The sequence below is a fragment of the Candoia aspera genome, chromosome 9 (genome assembly GCF_035149785.1).
Source record: "Candoia aspera isolate rCanAsp1 chromosome 9, rCanAsp1.hap2, whole genome shotgun sequence".
In the NCBI taxonomy this organism is placed as follows: domain Eukaryota; kingdom Metazoa; phylum Chordata; class Lepidosauria; order Squamata; family Boidae; genus Candoia; species Candoia aspera.
The window spans coordinates 19821852-19838172 of record NC_086161.1 but is presented as its reverse complement, the minus strand read 5'-3'; the positions used below and the strand labels follow the sequence as shown (position 1 = coordinate 19838172).

Below are 16321 nucleotides of genomic sequence, written 5' to 3'. Positions count from 1 at the left end.
CATGCTGGGAAAGTGGAAGGGAAGAGAAGAGGAGGATGCTCAGCTGCCAGGTGGATGGAATCAAGTACAGTAATAAGGGGTGCAGTATTGGAAGACTTGAAGGGAGCATTCTCCAACCAGATTTGCCCCAGCCTTTTAGTTCATGCAGGGAGGGGCACTTTGCGGTCCTACAGTTCTGGGAAGTCAGGGGAGTTGAAGCTAGAAGATGCTGCATCTCCATAGCAGCACCAACATTATGGAGTGGGGTCCCCACTGAGATCCACCTGCCCCCCCCCTGTGGCAGCTTTTAGGAAGTTACTGAAAACAGAGCTTTTTCTAAAAGCCTTCCAGTAACATCATCTGCACTTCTTGTTGTTCTCATGATTTTTCTTTTCCTGTTTTGGTTTTGTGATTTGGATTGCACAATATGTTTAAATTCTGTTGTTTTGTTACTGTGACGTTGGAACTGCTGAGAGTGGTGAGAACAAACAAACACACTATATTCTGTAAATAAAAATATAAACGAATTTCATCCTTTTAAGTTGAAATCCACTGCGTACATATATAGAATTAAATTGGAAAATGGAGCAGTCCACAAATAATTCTTTCACCTGCATGGGAGCTACCTTAAAAAGATAAAAGAAGCACAACAGCAAGATTTCCCAGGGTGGAGGGATGATGCTGGCACCCGAATCATGAAATGATATTTACGATTAATCTGTGGAACTTGTTTTATCCCTGTGAAATTTATGGATTGCCGGATAACGACAGACCTCCGACTTGGATGCAAAACACTTCAAGGTTGTTTTCCTACCATTAGAGCCTTTGCCAATCTGGTGATACCTAGACATGTTGGAAATGCAGATCTTAGAACTTCCAGTCTTAATGGCTAATGGCTGCCTGAGATTTATTGGAGTCCCAGCAGATCTGGAAAACAACCAGATTGGGGATAACTGATTTTAAAAAGGCTGGGAACAGCAGTGGGGGCAAAGCGATGAATGCCACAATTTTTTAAAAATCTATTAACTGATTTATAGTTACTCCCAATTTCTAAGACTATGATCACCAAGGTGAGAAAATCCTTGGAAGCAAGTAAACTTGTAAACAGACCAGATGGAAATATTTTATAAAGTCACCAACTAAGGGTCAATAAATGCCCATATACTTTTTATTTTCATCATTTACTGATAAAAAAATATTTTTATTTTTAAAGAAGTAAAGACTTAGCTGAGTCTGGGGGATTTTTACCAACTCCAGTGCAAGAATATTATCATTTTACATAGCTGGCATTTAACACCTATAAGAATCTCACATATAATCATAACTATCTATGAGATGCTGAAGGAGATTTGTAATCAAAAAGGGACTTTCCTCCATTTTTGGTGGGAGTATAATAAAGTCTCTATGTTTTGAAAGCAGGGCTTTAATTAAAGGATATCAGTGATTTAGCAAAGGATTGAATTCTCATCAAAGTTACTTACTAAAGTTACAAAGCAAGAAACTTATTGTTGAAATGCTTTGGGCAGCAAAGTCAATCACTGCCCACCAGAGGGAATAAATGGGTCATCTTTTGCTTGATAAATGGTTTAATAAGATTTGATTTATTGCCCTGCTTGAGAAGGCCTCTGATAAAATTCACATGCTTGAAAAACAAGGTATGAAACCATTATTTTATTGAGGTTGGCAGGATTTTATTTGTTTTAAAAATGACAAAATGAATATCTACCAGGCTGTATAAGAATTTTAATTGGACTGATATAGGACTGTTTAATGTAGAACAGTGTTCGCTGGCTGGGGAATCCTGGCAGTTGCAGTCCACACATCTTAAAGTTGCCAAGTTTGAAAAACATTGATGTAAAAGCTACTGTGTATAATGCATTAACAAATACAATATATAAGAAACAACAATAACCTGCTTTCTTTTTTTTCTTTTTTTCTTTTGTCCTCCTTGAGTGTCACAACCCCTATCACTGATTGTTTCTTATCCTTCCCTGCTATAGCTATGGAATATTGGGTAAACATCATTGATTGTCATTGATTACATTATATGTTATTGATTACATTATACAAATACAGGTGGAAAGAGACACAGGGTGATATACGTAGCTACTGTTGCCAACTTTGTACTGAAGGACTCTTTCTATGTTTATATGCGTGTTAAAAAAGCTTCGTTTGTTTCCTTTAACCTTTTACATGCAGACGGAAGCCAATCATTTCAGGTACAGGCATGCCAGAGTGTGCACAGGATGGGACTGTAGGGTAGACTGCAGTTAAAGGCATGAAAGTAAAGCCAACAAAAAGATTACTTGATTTTTCATGTGATTTTATCTGAGTACTGTGAGCCATCCAGAGTCCACGATAATGTGAAATAAACAAACACATTTAGAAAGCAATGAGGGTGGATATGGGGACTCAAGTCAGTCCCTTGCTCAGCACAAGGTCACAAGGGAGATGGTGATGAACACACACATGCTAAGAGGCCATCACAACACTATGTTTGTATTAGTAACACTTAACGAAAACAAAATCAGAATTTTTCAAAATTTAATTTAATGAAATATATTGAATAATGGGATTCCACCCTTGCATTTAATAATGTTCCTTTCCTCTCCTGTTTTTTTTTTTAAAATATGCTTCAGCAATATCTGGAAGGGCTCTGAAGGCCACACAGGAGGATTTTGGTGTGGAGTGCAAGGCACCCTACGCATGTATGTCCATGCTATGCCATTGGTAGGGAAAGCAAACAGGAAAAAGAGGTGTACCTTGCGGATAAGTTGCTGTTGCTCAAGGTTTCTAATATCCTTGTCCAACTCTTCGCTGAGCTGCCGTAGCTCCTTCTCCAGTAACTCCTGGCAGAGAAGAAAGAAATATGCAGCTTTATGGCTATAGCGGCCAGGCTGTAGAGACCACAGCAAGAAAGCAAAGAAGGGCACAGCTGTTAGACTGAGTCAAGGGAGGAGAATGATAAGGCTTGGATGCGTCCAATGCACAGCAATGCCAAGGGGCCAGGCTCTGGGCATGCCAGCATGGGTGGTGCCAAGCTGTACTCATTGCCATATGAAGCAGCTCCTTAAGTTGAAGTTGTGCAATATGACCAGCCTGATATGATGCTCACAGAAGTCCCATTTTGTTCAAAAGGGCAGCCAGTTAAGGTGCCCATATGAGTACAGCCTCAAAGGACATAATTGAGAGATAGGCAAGAGGTGTCACTTTCCCTTTGAATGTAAAACTGCCAGTCAGTTCATAGGTGTGCATTCACAACTAAATGCTCTCTCTCATGCACTGTAAAGAATTCCAACATGTAAAAACAAAGTGCTTCAGATAAATACCTAGAGTTTTTTTTCCTCCTGGAATGTTTTCTATATGCAAGGTGCTTTTTCATGGAGGAACATTCAGTCAGGGTGCAGCTTAAAGCCTTTACTTTTACTTATTTATTGTTTATTTTTACTATTTACTATATCACAAGGCTCTAGTTCTCACAAGGATATTTCAAAATGAACGGCAGAAACTGATAAATGCCACACCTGACCACATTTTGAGAAGCAATACATATCCCAGGAAATTAAGCCAACTGGGTTTTATGAAAATGAAAATCAACATATTTTATTGAGAATTATGGGACTTTGCCCAAGGTGAACTTTATTTATGGAATAACTGGTTTCATTGGAGGTTGGGCAAGAGATGATGAACGTTCTACAAAATATCTTAAAATAAAGCATATTTCACAGCCACTAGAGCTGAACCCTAGGCCATAAGCAAGGTCCCAATATCCCAGCAGGCTGCCAAATCCATTGTCACATGAGCTTGAGGAAGGAGGGAAGGGAAGGGAAGGGAAGGGAAGGGCAAAGATCCACTCCTCCCTCTTTTTATCCTACCCCTTCTTCCTTCCCTAGAGAGCCTTCAGAAAAAGTGAAAATCAAAGGCACCGTAACAGTTTTGCTTGGTAGGGCACCCAAACTCTTAAGCATTCAAAAGCAAGGAAGAAAAGATGCCAGTACCATTGCCAGGGATTGAGAGAGCAAAAGAGTCATAGGGGAAAGTGCGACAAAAGTGTGTGTCCTCCCAAAGTACACCTTGTTGAGGGCTTCTCTTCCTGGCACCACCAATTAGGTTTACTCAGGACCTTCTTGGAATGACACTGATGCCTGGGTTTTAGAATGCTGTGGAGGGGGCCTCACAGAAGCTGAAACTTTTTTTAACACATCACTTACATGCCTTTTGCTTCCCTGGTTTCATTTTGAATTTTATCAGGTTAGGCTGCAGCTGTTTGCTACAGGTCTTGCGCCATCCTGCTTACAGTTTTAAATATGCTGGCATGGAAGGGGCTGAGAGCCAGTTTGGTGCAGTGGTTAAAGGAGCCAGGCCAGAAACTGGGAGACCCTGAGTTCTAGTCCTGCCTTAGGCACAAAGCCTGCTGAGTGACTATGGGCCAGCCCTTCTCCCTCAGCCCTCTCAGGAAGAAGGCAAGGGCCAACCACATCTGAAAATCTTGCCAAGAAAACTGTAAGGATTTGTCCAGGCAGTTGCGAGGGATCAAGACTGACTCAAAGGCAAGAAGAAGAGAGAGAGGGAGAGGGAGATGGAGATGGAGATGGGGAAGGGGAAGGGGAAGAGGGAGGAAGAGAGGGAGGGAGGGAGGGCTTAGAGCATCACCCTGAAGTAGGAGGCATTGAATATTTTCAAACTAACTCTGGAAAGTATGGGATAATTTGATGTGTTCATTACTGTGGAATTTGCACTGGCTGGAATGGACTTCTGTCCTCTGGAAGTGTCTTAATTTATAACCATTCTTTTAGTCTTTCATAGTGTTCTTTTTTTCCTGCATCAGTTGAATATGAGTCTCTACTGGAAGTCATTTGTGGAGGCACCAATATCATGTCTAGCATCTGTTATTCATTACATTGCAGGCAGGAGTTAGAAAAACAGAGTGGCTGGGGTAAATAAGGGACCGCTTTACATTTACACTGAAATTAGAGTTCCAGTGAAGTTGATGATTTCAGAAACAGAAATTACAATGCTTCAACGGGAAAGGGTACTATCATGCACAGTTCAGCAACAGCACAGCATATGCTACTGAATATAGAATTCAACTTTTTCTTTTTTTAAAAAAATCTAGTCCTTAGATGCTGTAGTAGATTTCAAAGGGAACGTGCATAATTAACTTTGGATACTGGCTTTTCTTTGCTCTGAATTGTTCCTGAATTGTATGGGCATAAACTATTTTTTCAAAGAACAGAGGACACATGATCTTAACACTAGCACAAAAAGGACACCTGGCTTTGTAGAATCATAGTACTGTATCCCATTTGCTCTCAACCCTGACCTGGTGCATTCTTGTCTGCAGTTCTTGGCAGCTTGTTTGCAGTGTGTAGCACAATCTTCAAGGCAGAGGAGGAGGGGAGAGGAAATAACAAAGAATCCTGCTCCATGGAAGCCTGTAAACACAGCTGAGCTCCGGTCGTCTTGGGAGAACCATCCCCTCCGGCTGGCTACATTAGCCTCCAAATCCTGAGCTTTTTCCAAGGAAGTTGATAGTATATGCTTGGCTGCATCACAATTCTGACTTTGTTGCCAGAGGCCAAGTGTGCATTTCCCTTATTACATTCCAGAAAGGACTCACCTCAATTGGCAAGGAGGGCGGCTGGCATTGCGCTGGAGGTGGTGTGAAGGGCTTCTTGGCCTGTAATAGGCAAATGAAAGCATCAATGAAAAGAGTGCTGAGCTAGAGACAATATTTGGGACAATAGGCTTGGATTAGGAGGATGGAGAACAGGGGTGGGACTTCCCACTCCAGAATGTAATTTTCCATATGGTGTTGCAACTATTGCTCAACATCTGCGTTCCCTTATATTCAGCTTGAGCTCAGTAACTTGTGCAGCATGTGTGGCATCATTTAATTCCCACTGAGGTCAGTGAGGCTTACTTGCCAGAAGCATGCATAATATCACTATTTCAGTATTCCACTGTACTTCCATTGATTGGTGATACACATGATCCAGTTCAGATATTATCTGGGCCCCCTGGTAATTCAATCAATGAACACTCCACCTCGAACCAAGCTGGGGTCTGCATACCAAAGTAGAACTATCAAGGATGGATGACTTCCCAGGTTCGTAGTCAAAAATGCTCCTGGGCTCGATGGCGGTGGCGTCTGCAGTTTCCCAATTTTTCCTGCAAAAGAAAGATAGGAGAACTTCACAGGCTGTGCGTGATGTGCCTTCCTCTCCCTTTTGGTCCTGATGATTTCCTGCCTTGTATTTGCAAAGATACACTTTAGCAGGGACTGTTCCCAGCATGAAGAGGGTTGCTGCAATAGACTACAAACCACTTGTGTGCCTTTACAACAAGGTTCCCTCCCTATGTATCCTCAGGGAGTATCAATACACACCCACATTTCTTGGTAAATGGTGGATTGATGTTGATGTTGCATGTTGTGAAATGGCAAAGCTGAAAGGGAGCTCCCATTATCACCTGATACCGCTTCAAACACAAGCAAAGCAGTGCAGATATTCAGCTGAAAATGACTGAGAGATAAGTCATCAAGGTAATAGCAAGGGCACATTTATACTAATTGGTTTACCTGTCAAAGATAAGTCCATTTCGTATTGAAATGCCCGACATCTCCCTCTAGTGTCACAGTTGGGCACAGTTGGAATAGGCATGGATTCAAACTGATCAATTATCCCAGTGATGGGCTGATTTTAGACTTGGAGGATCTACTTCAGTGTTTCTCAACCTTGGCAACTTGAAGACTTGTGGACTTCAACTCCCAGAATTCCTCAGCCAGCTAGGGAATTCTGGGAGTTGAAGTCCACATGTCTTCAAGTTGCCAAGGTTGAGAAACACTGTTCTAATTAATTTTTAGGTCCATTGGCCAGAGCCAGACATAAAACAGTAACTCAAAAAAGAAGACACAGAATTTGGGAACAAGGATGACTCCAATATCTCAGAGGACACGTAGTTTACTTTCCTCAAACCTTGTTGAAGATCTCACATGCTGCCCCAAAATCTTTAAGTCTCAAATTCCCTGGTACTAAAGCAGCAGTTTAAAGTCCCACTGACTGAAATGGACCTCGCTTCTGAATAAATGCGCATGAGACTGTGTTGCAAATAAGCTTACATTTATAATGTAGATATGTACCAGGAAGGTGCATAATCTCATCCCTTTACAATTAACCCCATATTTTCTTCTGATGTTGATATGGCTTTGTCTTCTTTTTGTATTTGGGTTGCCCTCCCTCCTTCACAGGAGAGACTCTTACATTTTCCATGCTTCTACTCACCAATCCAAGCCATTCTTTTGGTGAGAGGAACTGCTTGATGCCATCACTGGAGGTTGGTTCTTCTTCATGAATTCTGGAGGCTTATGATCTGGAAGGGACAGACAATCTTTTTCAAATGGAAGAGTGGATGACCTCTTCGCAGAACCACCACACCCACACACCCACGCACACTCCATTTAGACATTCTCTTAAGCCACAGGTGGACAACCTAAAGCCTTAGTGCTGAAAACAGAGTCAGGAATCTCCTTTTTGCTATCTCAGAGCTCCACATGACCATTCAGCTGAATTTTGGCGGTACAGTTTACTGCCGATTTTCAGAGTTATGAAAATTAATAGCATCCTGCTATTTTTAATTGGGAAACAGTACAATCATCATTTAACATTTAAAACAGCTTTATTTCTTTGTAAGAAACAAAGAAATCCCCCCAAATCCTTTTCTTGAATATCAGAAAATCCCAGCATTAATCATATCGTTACAAGAGTCATTACAATATCAGATGGGCGGTGAAGAAATATGATAAATAAATAAATAAAATAAATAAAATATCTGTAACCTGGTTCCTCTTATTCTCTCCTACACCCTCCTGTAAAAACATTGATTGCTGTCCCAGCCACTAAAATCTTGCCCGTCTTTGTGTTAGGCATTTTTCTAATGGGAGAGAAATCCCTCAGTTAGACCTTCATGGTGGGAAGACCACCATTTCTGAGTAACCTATCCATAGGCAGAAGGCCAACCAAATGTGGGAATGTCCCATTAAGCAGTCTCCATGAAGCCCTGAGTCTGATGTCTTCAGGCCCTTCATTTTGTTGCTGTGGGCCTTGTAAGCATTGTGCCAGCCACGTGACTGTTATTCCTGCATAAGCCACTTCCATGAAGTCAGGTGAAAATATTAAAGAGACCCCAAAGCACAGCTCAACTATTGCACTTGCTTTTTACATGGATGATAGTTTTGAATCCCATACTGTTGTTTCTACAAAACAGATCTAAGACAAGAAGCTCTGAGCATTTTATTTGTATAGTAGAATGATCCCCAGATGCACCTGCAGGCTTGTGTTTCCTTCTTGGTACAGATTCCTGGCCCATACATGAAACATCTTGAACCTCTTGTGCTTTTCTCTCAACACTAAACCCCCACAATCTGCTGCTACCATTTCATTCCTGAGGAATCATTTGTTCAGCATACAATGACCAAAAGCATCCCAACTGATAGCTAGACAGTATGTTCAAAAGCAGAAAACAATTTCTACCTCTTGGTTTGTAGAAATCCCAATCCAGTTCTGATTCTGAAAGAGAAGAGAGATGTTCATGGGCAGTGGGCTCCACATTTGAAAGGACCCTGGCTAGCGTGTTCCCCACAGGCCCTCCTCATGGGGTACATGGATGCAGTGCTCTGAGTGGTAGGAAATCGCTGGGCTTAAACATCCCATTAAATTCCAAATTAAATTGATTTCCTAAAGCACTGCTAGGTTGGGCAAATCAAAATGGTAGTTGGATCTATTTAGAGTGTTGGCCAGAACAAAGGAATCATGGGAGGCCTAAAGCACCTATCATCTGTAGCCCCTATCATGGCCAGTTAGCTGCCCAAGGATACCAGTTGCTGACACCAGCCCTTAGCTCTTAGTATAAACCAGAGGATGCAAAAATCCAGAACCCAGAATGCTGATCAAATAATATGGAGAAAAAAGCAATCCAAAGGATGGATGGCTTTACTGTGAGATGAGATAGAGGAATCTGGACCTTCAGGAGACACATAATAAGTCAGGGAATGTAGCAGGAGAGTGCTGAAGAATTTCAGAGGAAATGTGGGCATAACTTTCTCTCATTTCTGATGAATTGGTAAACTTGTGGTTCCTATTCATACAAGATCAATGCCTTGGTGATGAGAACCCATCCCAATGAGAAGTACACTGTTGACTTTAGTTCCTAAGAAAGACATTGTTGGGTAGAATTAAATTGTTTTGCAAAGAACAAAGTCATTATTTGAAAAATATTTATAAAAGCCATTTTAAAAAATTCTCAAAATCAAGCTCTCAAGTTCTCCAGAACTTTTCACCCAGATGGATCAAGGATAGCCAACACTTCCCTTAAGTGCTACCTAAACTGAGTTTTTTTAAATGTTCTTAAATGGAGAGCTGGCATATGACAAACTAAGACGCAACTTAGACTTTATATACTTCATTTGAAAGTGGGTCCAGAAAAAAAGGGAAGATGGGATGGTAGAAAACATCTCAGATGGCTGGAAGTGTAGATGGAAATAAATTTATTTTCTGAGAGTATATATTTATTAATTTATATTTCAAATTTAGTCATCACCCATCTCACTCAAAGAGCGACTCTGGGCGGTTGGTGGTATGCACAACACGCTCTCAAAATGCCAGATATGCCAACTGCCCTGCAAATCTGCCTAACTAGATGCTAAGCAAATGGGGGAAGGGGGAACAGGATGAAAGCTGACTTGAAGTTGAAATCTAAAGGTCTCCATTTAGGCATGGTCTTAAAATGAAGTATAGGAAATGGAAGATTTAGTAGGCTTAAATTCTACTAGATGTTATGCAGGTTTCAGGCTGCAACAAGGCCTTCTGGGACAAAGCAAGTAATGGCTAATTCCCCTATAAAATTACAGCACTTAGCCAGATACATTTCCAGATCCTCATCTTACAATTTGAGAGTTATGATTTAGTTTGACTAAAACCAGTAAGTGTGTTCATTGCTGAGCTGGGTTTACATCCTGCTCACTACAGCCCTTTATCGGTTAAAAAATTACTGTGTCTCTAAAACAACACACTACATGCTACGTCTCCTGCTACAACACAATGCATCTGACTCATAGTTGATGAGAAAATGAAGAGGAAAAGCAAGTAGGAGCTCTGTTACCTTAAGAGTAACTCACAGATCATATGAGTGACAGTGTGGCAGGCAAGACGCCACCCTGAGCCAATTTCAAATGTGCAAATGGGGAAGTGAAAGAGTGGGCATCTCAGTTGGGGGCTAAGCTTCATTTGACAGACAAAATAGATTATGATGTGGGAAAAGTCACAGCAAAGCCATGGCAGTGTAGAAACAGAATGGAAACTGTTATCCACTAGAGGCCGCTCAATAATTGTAGTGTTCCTTAGCGTTTTTATCTCTCTGGGCAGTCAATCCAGGTTGTAATTTCTACAGCTACTTCCTCACTATTGAGTCAAAGTGCAATCCACATCTCTAGGCATCAGCAGGAAACAATGGCATAATAAAATTAGCTGTCCACATTGCAGATTCTTGTCCATCTCCTGCATCTGTTGTGATTCTCTGTCAAATCTTATTGGCCTGATTTGGGGATGCCGATGAGTTTTATCCTCTGGCTGTGCTGCCACCCCAGTTCAGCAAATCACCAGCCAGCTGGAAAGTATCCACTGATGGGGACCCTGAAGCAGGAATGGGGTGGAGTCTGATATTACTGTACAGTTCCAAGACTCCATGTGTGCTTCTCTAGGCTGGTTAGTGTTCTTCCCTCCACATCCCATCTGAGAATCTCACAAGTTCAAAATAATGTGCAATAAAATAATATGGGAAGATGGTTCCAATCATAAATGTATGTCCACCATTAAAAAAAAGTAACAGTGACCAAAAATTCTAATTCAGATAGACACCCCCAAATGCCTAATTAGAAGCACTGAATGTAGAAGAGTACAGAGGTGGCCTTGAGGAAAACACACAGCAGCCATTAAGAAAACACACATTTAGCCCAGGAAAACAGGAAATCATGAGAAAGAAACTCAAGATTGCACCACCTGATTCTCTTCAGTATAAGAGGGAGAGAATGAGAAAGGCTGCCAGGCTTTCAATATTCTTTTATTATAGCCAATATCATTAGGGTCCTAGGATGTCTTATGGTGTCTGTTTTCCGACACGGGCTACCTCGAAGGCTGACACTCAAGAAGCCACCAGAGCCCAGCCTTTGCCATAATGGTGTAACTAGCTAGGTCTTGTAGGGACAGATAAGAAAAACTATCTAGCCACTGGGCAACTAGTGGGATGGTGTGTGTGATTAAAACTGATAAACACAGGGAAACTGGCAAATATTGCAAAACATTAAAGGCCAGTTCAACATCTCTTATTATTTTCCAACACTGCAAGGAGGAAAAACAGGGCTGTTGAATCTAAAGATGAAGACCCTCCACCTCTCCATTTCAGAGTTCTGTAAATATAGTTATGCAAATACAGTATATAATTACACAAATATGCCTTAGCTTCTTTCCCACATAAAATAATGGAGATTTTCTCTCCTCTCTTCTTCTATCTGGTGGGAAGGTAGAAGCAAGATGATGACAAAACATGGAGGGTGGGGTAGAAGAGAAATGAATAAAGGCAGCACTGATGGAAAGGAAAATGCCAGGAAAGAAATGGCTGCAATGGAGGCAGTCTGGTATGGAGATATTCCTGCATCTCCTAACATGCCCAAAACATACCATTGGTTGTAGGCATCTCAGATCACCCGACTTTGCCTCAGTTATGGGTGGGAAAACATTAGAGGCTTAACACACCTTGAAGATGGAGTAACGTAAGATTCAAGGGGAAAGACTATTTTTATCCTGGTTATACAATGTGAAGAAATCATGTTTAATTTGTGAGCCAGGGATGAAATGAGGTGAACTTCATGCAGGGGATAAAATTGAAGTCATCAGGGCATTACTAGGCTGCTGTAAACTGCAAATGGTGAGACAGCCTAAGATTACTGAGATGGTTTTAGGATCTAAATTAACATGATGCTCTGAAAGAGTCCATACCTGGAAGTCTGCTGTGGATCTGTTGGAACATGCTGCGATACCAGTCCCGGGGGCTGTCCACACTCTGCAATAGAAACCAAACATGTAAAGTCACTAACTGGGAAGGGAAGATTGAAAAAAGGTACACATACAGTGAAGGACCAGAGAACATCTTTACCCAGAATTCTACAATCCTGGCTGGGTTTTTAACATTAAGGAAAAGTAGAAATAGCTGTAAGATTCTCTCAGCCGTGCAAGAAGACTTGATATTCACTGACACAGTGCACAGACTACCAGGAATCCTGCTTTTTTGCCTTTATGTGCAAAGCAGACAGGCAAGTAAATGATGAAGTCTGAGATGTGGTGGGCCTATATCTGACCTATTGAGTAAATGATATGCAAATGTAAAGTAGTTTGAAACTGGAGCCCAACCCTCTTCTATCTTCCTTCACTGGTGCAAATTCCATCTCCTGCCTCTGTTGGTGCTTCCTCTTGCTCAGATCCCAGTTAATAAGGGAACTGAATTTGGCATTAGCTTTGATGCAAATACCAAATCTATTACCAAGGCCAAGAGACATAGAAAGAGGTAATCTGCAGAGGGGAGTAATGGGTAATGGATAAAAGAACATGCACTCCTAAGATTGGTTTTCAATTTGTAAACTGCAGTTTATATTAACCCAGCATTAGATTTTCATGCCAGATCTCACAAGGAAAGTATTCTTATGTAGAGGAAGTCAAAGAAACCACTCAACTTCAGGTCAACATTTGGATAACTTTAAAATCTGGATGAGAAACCTGCAGCTTTTCAGATACCACTGACCTAAAATTCTCAGCAGCTCCAATGGCAAAAGACGCTTAGAATTGTAATTCACTAACATCTGGAGAGCCACAATTTTTGCATTCCTGCATAGATGGCTCTCATCCATTTGCCAAATCAGTCCTAGGTTTTCATGGCTTGGGAATTAATCCAACAGGTCCCCAGCCCATGACAGCTTGGCTGTGGATTGCATATGTAAAAGAGAACAATGTTGCCAAAAAGCTGACATCCTTTGACAATCATTCCGAGGACTCACCGATCGAGAGGCAATGGGCATCCCAGACTCATCCACCGGCCCGATCCCATCATACTTCACCCAACATTTTTCCTTCCTCTTGCCATCTTTTGTCCAGGTAGCTGACCAGCCTGGTTGTGCTACGCCATTCACAGTTGGGTGATTGACCGAACTAGCCAGGCAAGGAGCAGGAGCAGCTTGAGATTTCAGTGGTCTAATTTCTTTAGCAGGCCAGGTTGGGTACCAGTTATTGGCTGCCAAGAGACATGGACAGTTCATAAAGACAGGAAGATCTAATTGACCATTATGTCCTATCCTTGTATCTATTGACTCTCACAATGCTGCCTTTAGAACAGCCAAAGTGCTGCCGTTCCTAGACAAAATTGCAAAAACACGATTTTGCAATTTTATGTAGGTTGGCTTTAAAAAATAATTTAAGATTGCCTGAATTATCATGGAAACAGATTAGATGGTACTTGGACTAACCCAAAAAAGTTCTTGTGACTACCTCTGATGGGGCAGCTGGTTCTATTCTGCACATCACTGATGAAAGGAACATAGATCGTGGTGAGAATTAGTGTCTTGAGTTCCAAGTACTGTATATTTCATGTCTTTTCCACTGAAAAACCAAGACCAGGCATTAGCATTTGTTCTGTTCTCCAGGCTGCACTGGAGATATCAAAATTTTATCCCATGTAATTACTCTAAAAGGGAAGCAGTGATGGTAGAGGGGGAATGGGAGTGTTGGCTTTAGATATACTGCTGAATTTAAATGGTCTTTTACTCAAATTTCTGCTGTCAGAAAGGACCATCGGAGGCTCTCAACTCTCCTGCTAGCAGGAGGAACACAAAGCTGGCTGTGGGTCTAGTTTTATTTCAGAATAAGACTAGCTTTAATAATAAAGCTAGCTTTGGAAGTGGATCCAGTTCGATTTAAACCTAAAAGACCAAGCACAAATGGATAACAGGAAGATAAGGCAGCAAAGGCTACAAAATGTTCTATGCTTCTTGCCAAGGAAATCTGTTATCATTTCCATTCTTGGCTGGAGTTACCTGAGCTCCACTGAGTTGTTTTCCATGGCTGGGATATCCCATTGTACACTCTGCGGGGAGCTGTATCATGGAATTCAAAATTCAGGGTATTCGACCCACAGTTACGAATCACAGGAATCTTTACAGGATAGATAAGAAGAACACCATCCATTAGCATGCAGCTTCTGCTCTATTTCAAAAACTCTCCATCATAAAAATGGGAACATTCTTTTCTTTGTTCAATTGTGCATCACAGGAGCATGTCTAATCACTGTCTGAGGCACCTGGCCTGCCCATATTCTATATACTGTAACTATTACACTAGGAAAGTTCATTGGGCTGGGTATTGATAAGATGCTTTCATCCTTATCATCTTGGGAGGGTGAAAATGTACCCCACTATCTATTCTTTAGCCTCCCTCACTTCAGAACAACATGGCTTTGGTTCAAATTTACCAGTGTAATTTAAATCTTCTTACTAAAAAGTCAATACTATTATTTAAGATAATTTTACTAGTTTCTCATACTGGATTCTAATAAAGTAAATGAAGGAAACCTTTAGAAGTTTATTGTGTGGACAAAGAGCATGTTAATTTCCAACCCTTTCCAAGGGCCATTTCCCTCCTCTTTTTTGAAAACGGCCTTTGATCTTTCTGGCTAGGTTTATGTTGTTTGCCTTGCAAATTACTTTATCAAACCAGACCGGTGAAGGCCAAACTGTATTGTACACACTTCTGCAGAATTTTCTCAACTGTCTTCCTTGCAATTGACAAGCAGCAGGTACTGGATGATGCAATTGAGGAACTGAGGAAGGATCAAGGGCAAGCAAAAATACAACTTGCTCTGCACATTTTTGTCCTGCAAGGACTAATTTGACCAAGTGCATAGTAGCTTGTTCTTATTGGGAGACAATTTTAACTAAACATTGTCCTCAGAGGTGATCATAGCAACATGAAAAAATGTGTGCTTAATTCAATTCACATAATTAACTTTGCTTGCTTCTTAAACTGTCTAATCTGCCCTATTATTGTTTTTCTCCCCTACTTCTGATGGGGAAAAAACACTTCTGTATTGTTTCATTTACAGGGAAGAGGGGGAAAGCCAATGGATCCTACGACTGGAAAGAGCTGATATTATAGAGCTGAGCATCCCACCCCCCATCTGCCTTTTCTCACCAAAGCTTCCAGGAGCCAATCTTCCCATTAATAAAAAGTCATCATTAAATTAAATTGAACTGTGTACAAAGTGCAGTTTAAGCAAATCCTCTGAAAGTATCAGAGCCCAATGAAGGGTTATGGGTGGAAAGACCTGGGTTCAAGCGCACGCCAACCACAGAAGCACACTGGGTGACTTTGGGCCAGTTGGTTTCTCTCAGCTCAAGCGATATCACAGGAGGGTTGTTGGGACAATAAGGAGTGCCATACACACCACCTTTAGTTCCCAGAAAGTAGGCAGTGAATCTAAGACAGTGTTTCTCAACCTTGGCAGCTTTAAGATGGCTGGACTTCAACTCCCAGAATTCCCCAGCCAGCCTAAAGCTGCCAAAGCTGAGAAACACTGATCTAAGAGATAAGTAAAACCAAATAATTTATTTACAGCAAACAGTTTGCTTTTGTTAAACAAACGAAGCCAGTCTAGACAAAATGATGAAGATTTGTGATAAAATCCCCAGTCTTTGGGTCAAATGGCAACTACAGGATGAGAGGTAGCAATTCAATACATAAAAGGTGTTTTTTTTAAAAAGAATAGTCTTCCACCCTCATATATTTCCCTCAAGCTGCTCTATGCCCTATGCCGTGTTCAAAAAAATTGAAATATCAATAGAAGAGAATACATGTAGCTCAGGGTTGAGCTGTGGAGTCCTTGGTGCCCTCTGAGGAACTGCCAAGGAGACAACCCCCCCATGCCCCCACCCCACCAACACTGGCAGGGCAAGCTACTCTATATAGACAGGGAGCAAACCCTACCCTCCCTTGCACTGATGATGTTACCTAGTTCGGCAATGAAATGTCCGTAGGCAGACAACCAAGCTCAGAGACCACCAAGGACTCATCAAAATTGAAATATATCAAGATTCTGGACCAGGGTTGGACAACAGGGTGCATTAGGTCCTGAAATATTAATCTACCCCCAAAGAGGTCCTTCTAACTAACATGGCATGACTAGCAGCTGTAAACATCTTGCAAAATCTCACCGAAATACAAGAGCCAGGCAAGATGACTGATCCCGA

General features: G+C 41.4%; 1 protein-coding gene across 5 annotated transcripts in view; it reads right to left on the bottom strand.

Moving 5' to 3' along the window:
- The window catches only part of SORBS3 (sorbin and SH3 domain containing 3), a 53541-nt gene that overhangs the window by 18607 nt on the left and 18613 nt on the right, over nucleotides 1–16321 (bottom strand). For 3 of the 5 annotated variants that reach the window (XM_063311526.1, XM_063311525.1, XM_063311529.1), the window contains 9 exons: nucleotides 14114–14231; nucleotides 13082–13314; nucleotides 12030–12093; nucleotides 8511–8546; nucleotides 7263–7350; nucleotides 6054–6150; nucleotides 5600–5659; nucleotides 2742–2828; nucleotides 540–605 (listed from right to left, as the gene is read on the bottom strand). In XM_063311526.1, coding sequence (XP_063167596.1) covers nucleotides 540–605; nucleotides 2742–2828; nucleotides 5600–5659; nucleotides 6054–6150; nucleotides 7263–7350; nucleotides 8511–8546; nucleotides 12030–12093; nucleotides 13082–13314; nucleotides 14114–14231 — 849 coding nt within the window. The remainder of the gene's footprint in view (nucleotides 1–539; nucleotides 606–2741; nucleotides 2829–5599; nucleotides 5660–6053; nucleotides 6151–7262; nucleotides 7351–8510; nucleotides 8547–12029; nucleotides 12094–13081; nucleotides 13315–14113; nucleotides 14232–16321) is intronic. The other 2 variants (XM_063311528.1, XM_063311527.1) reach the window with 1 other exon arrangement.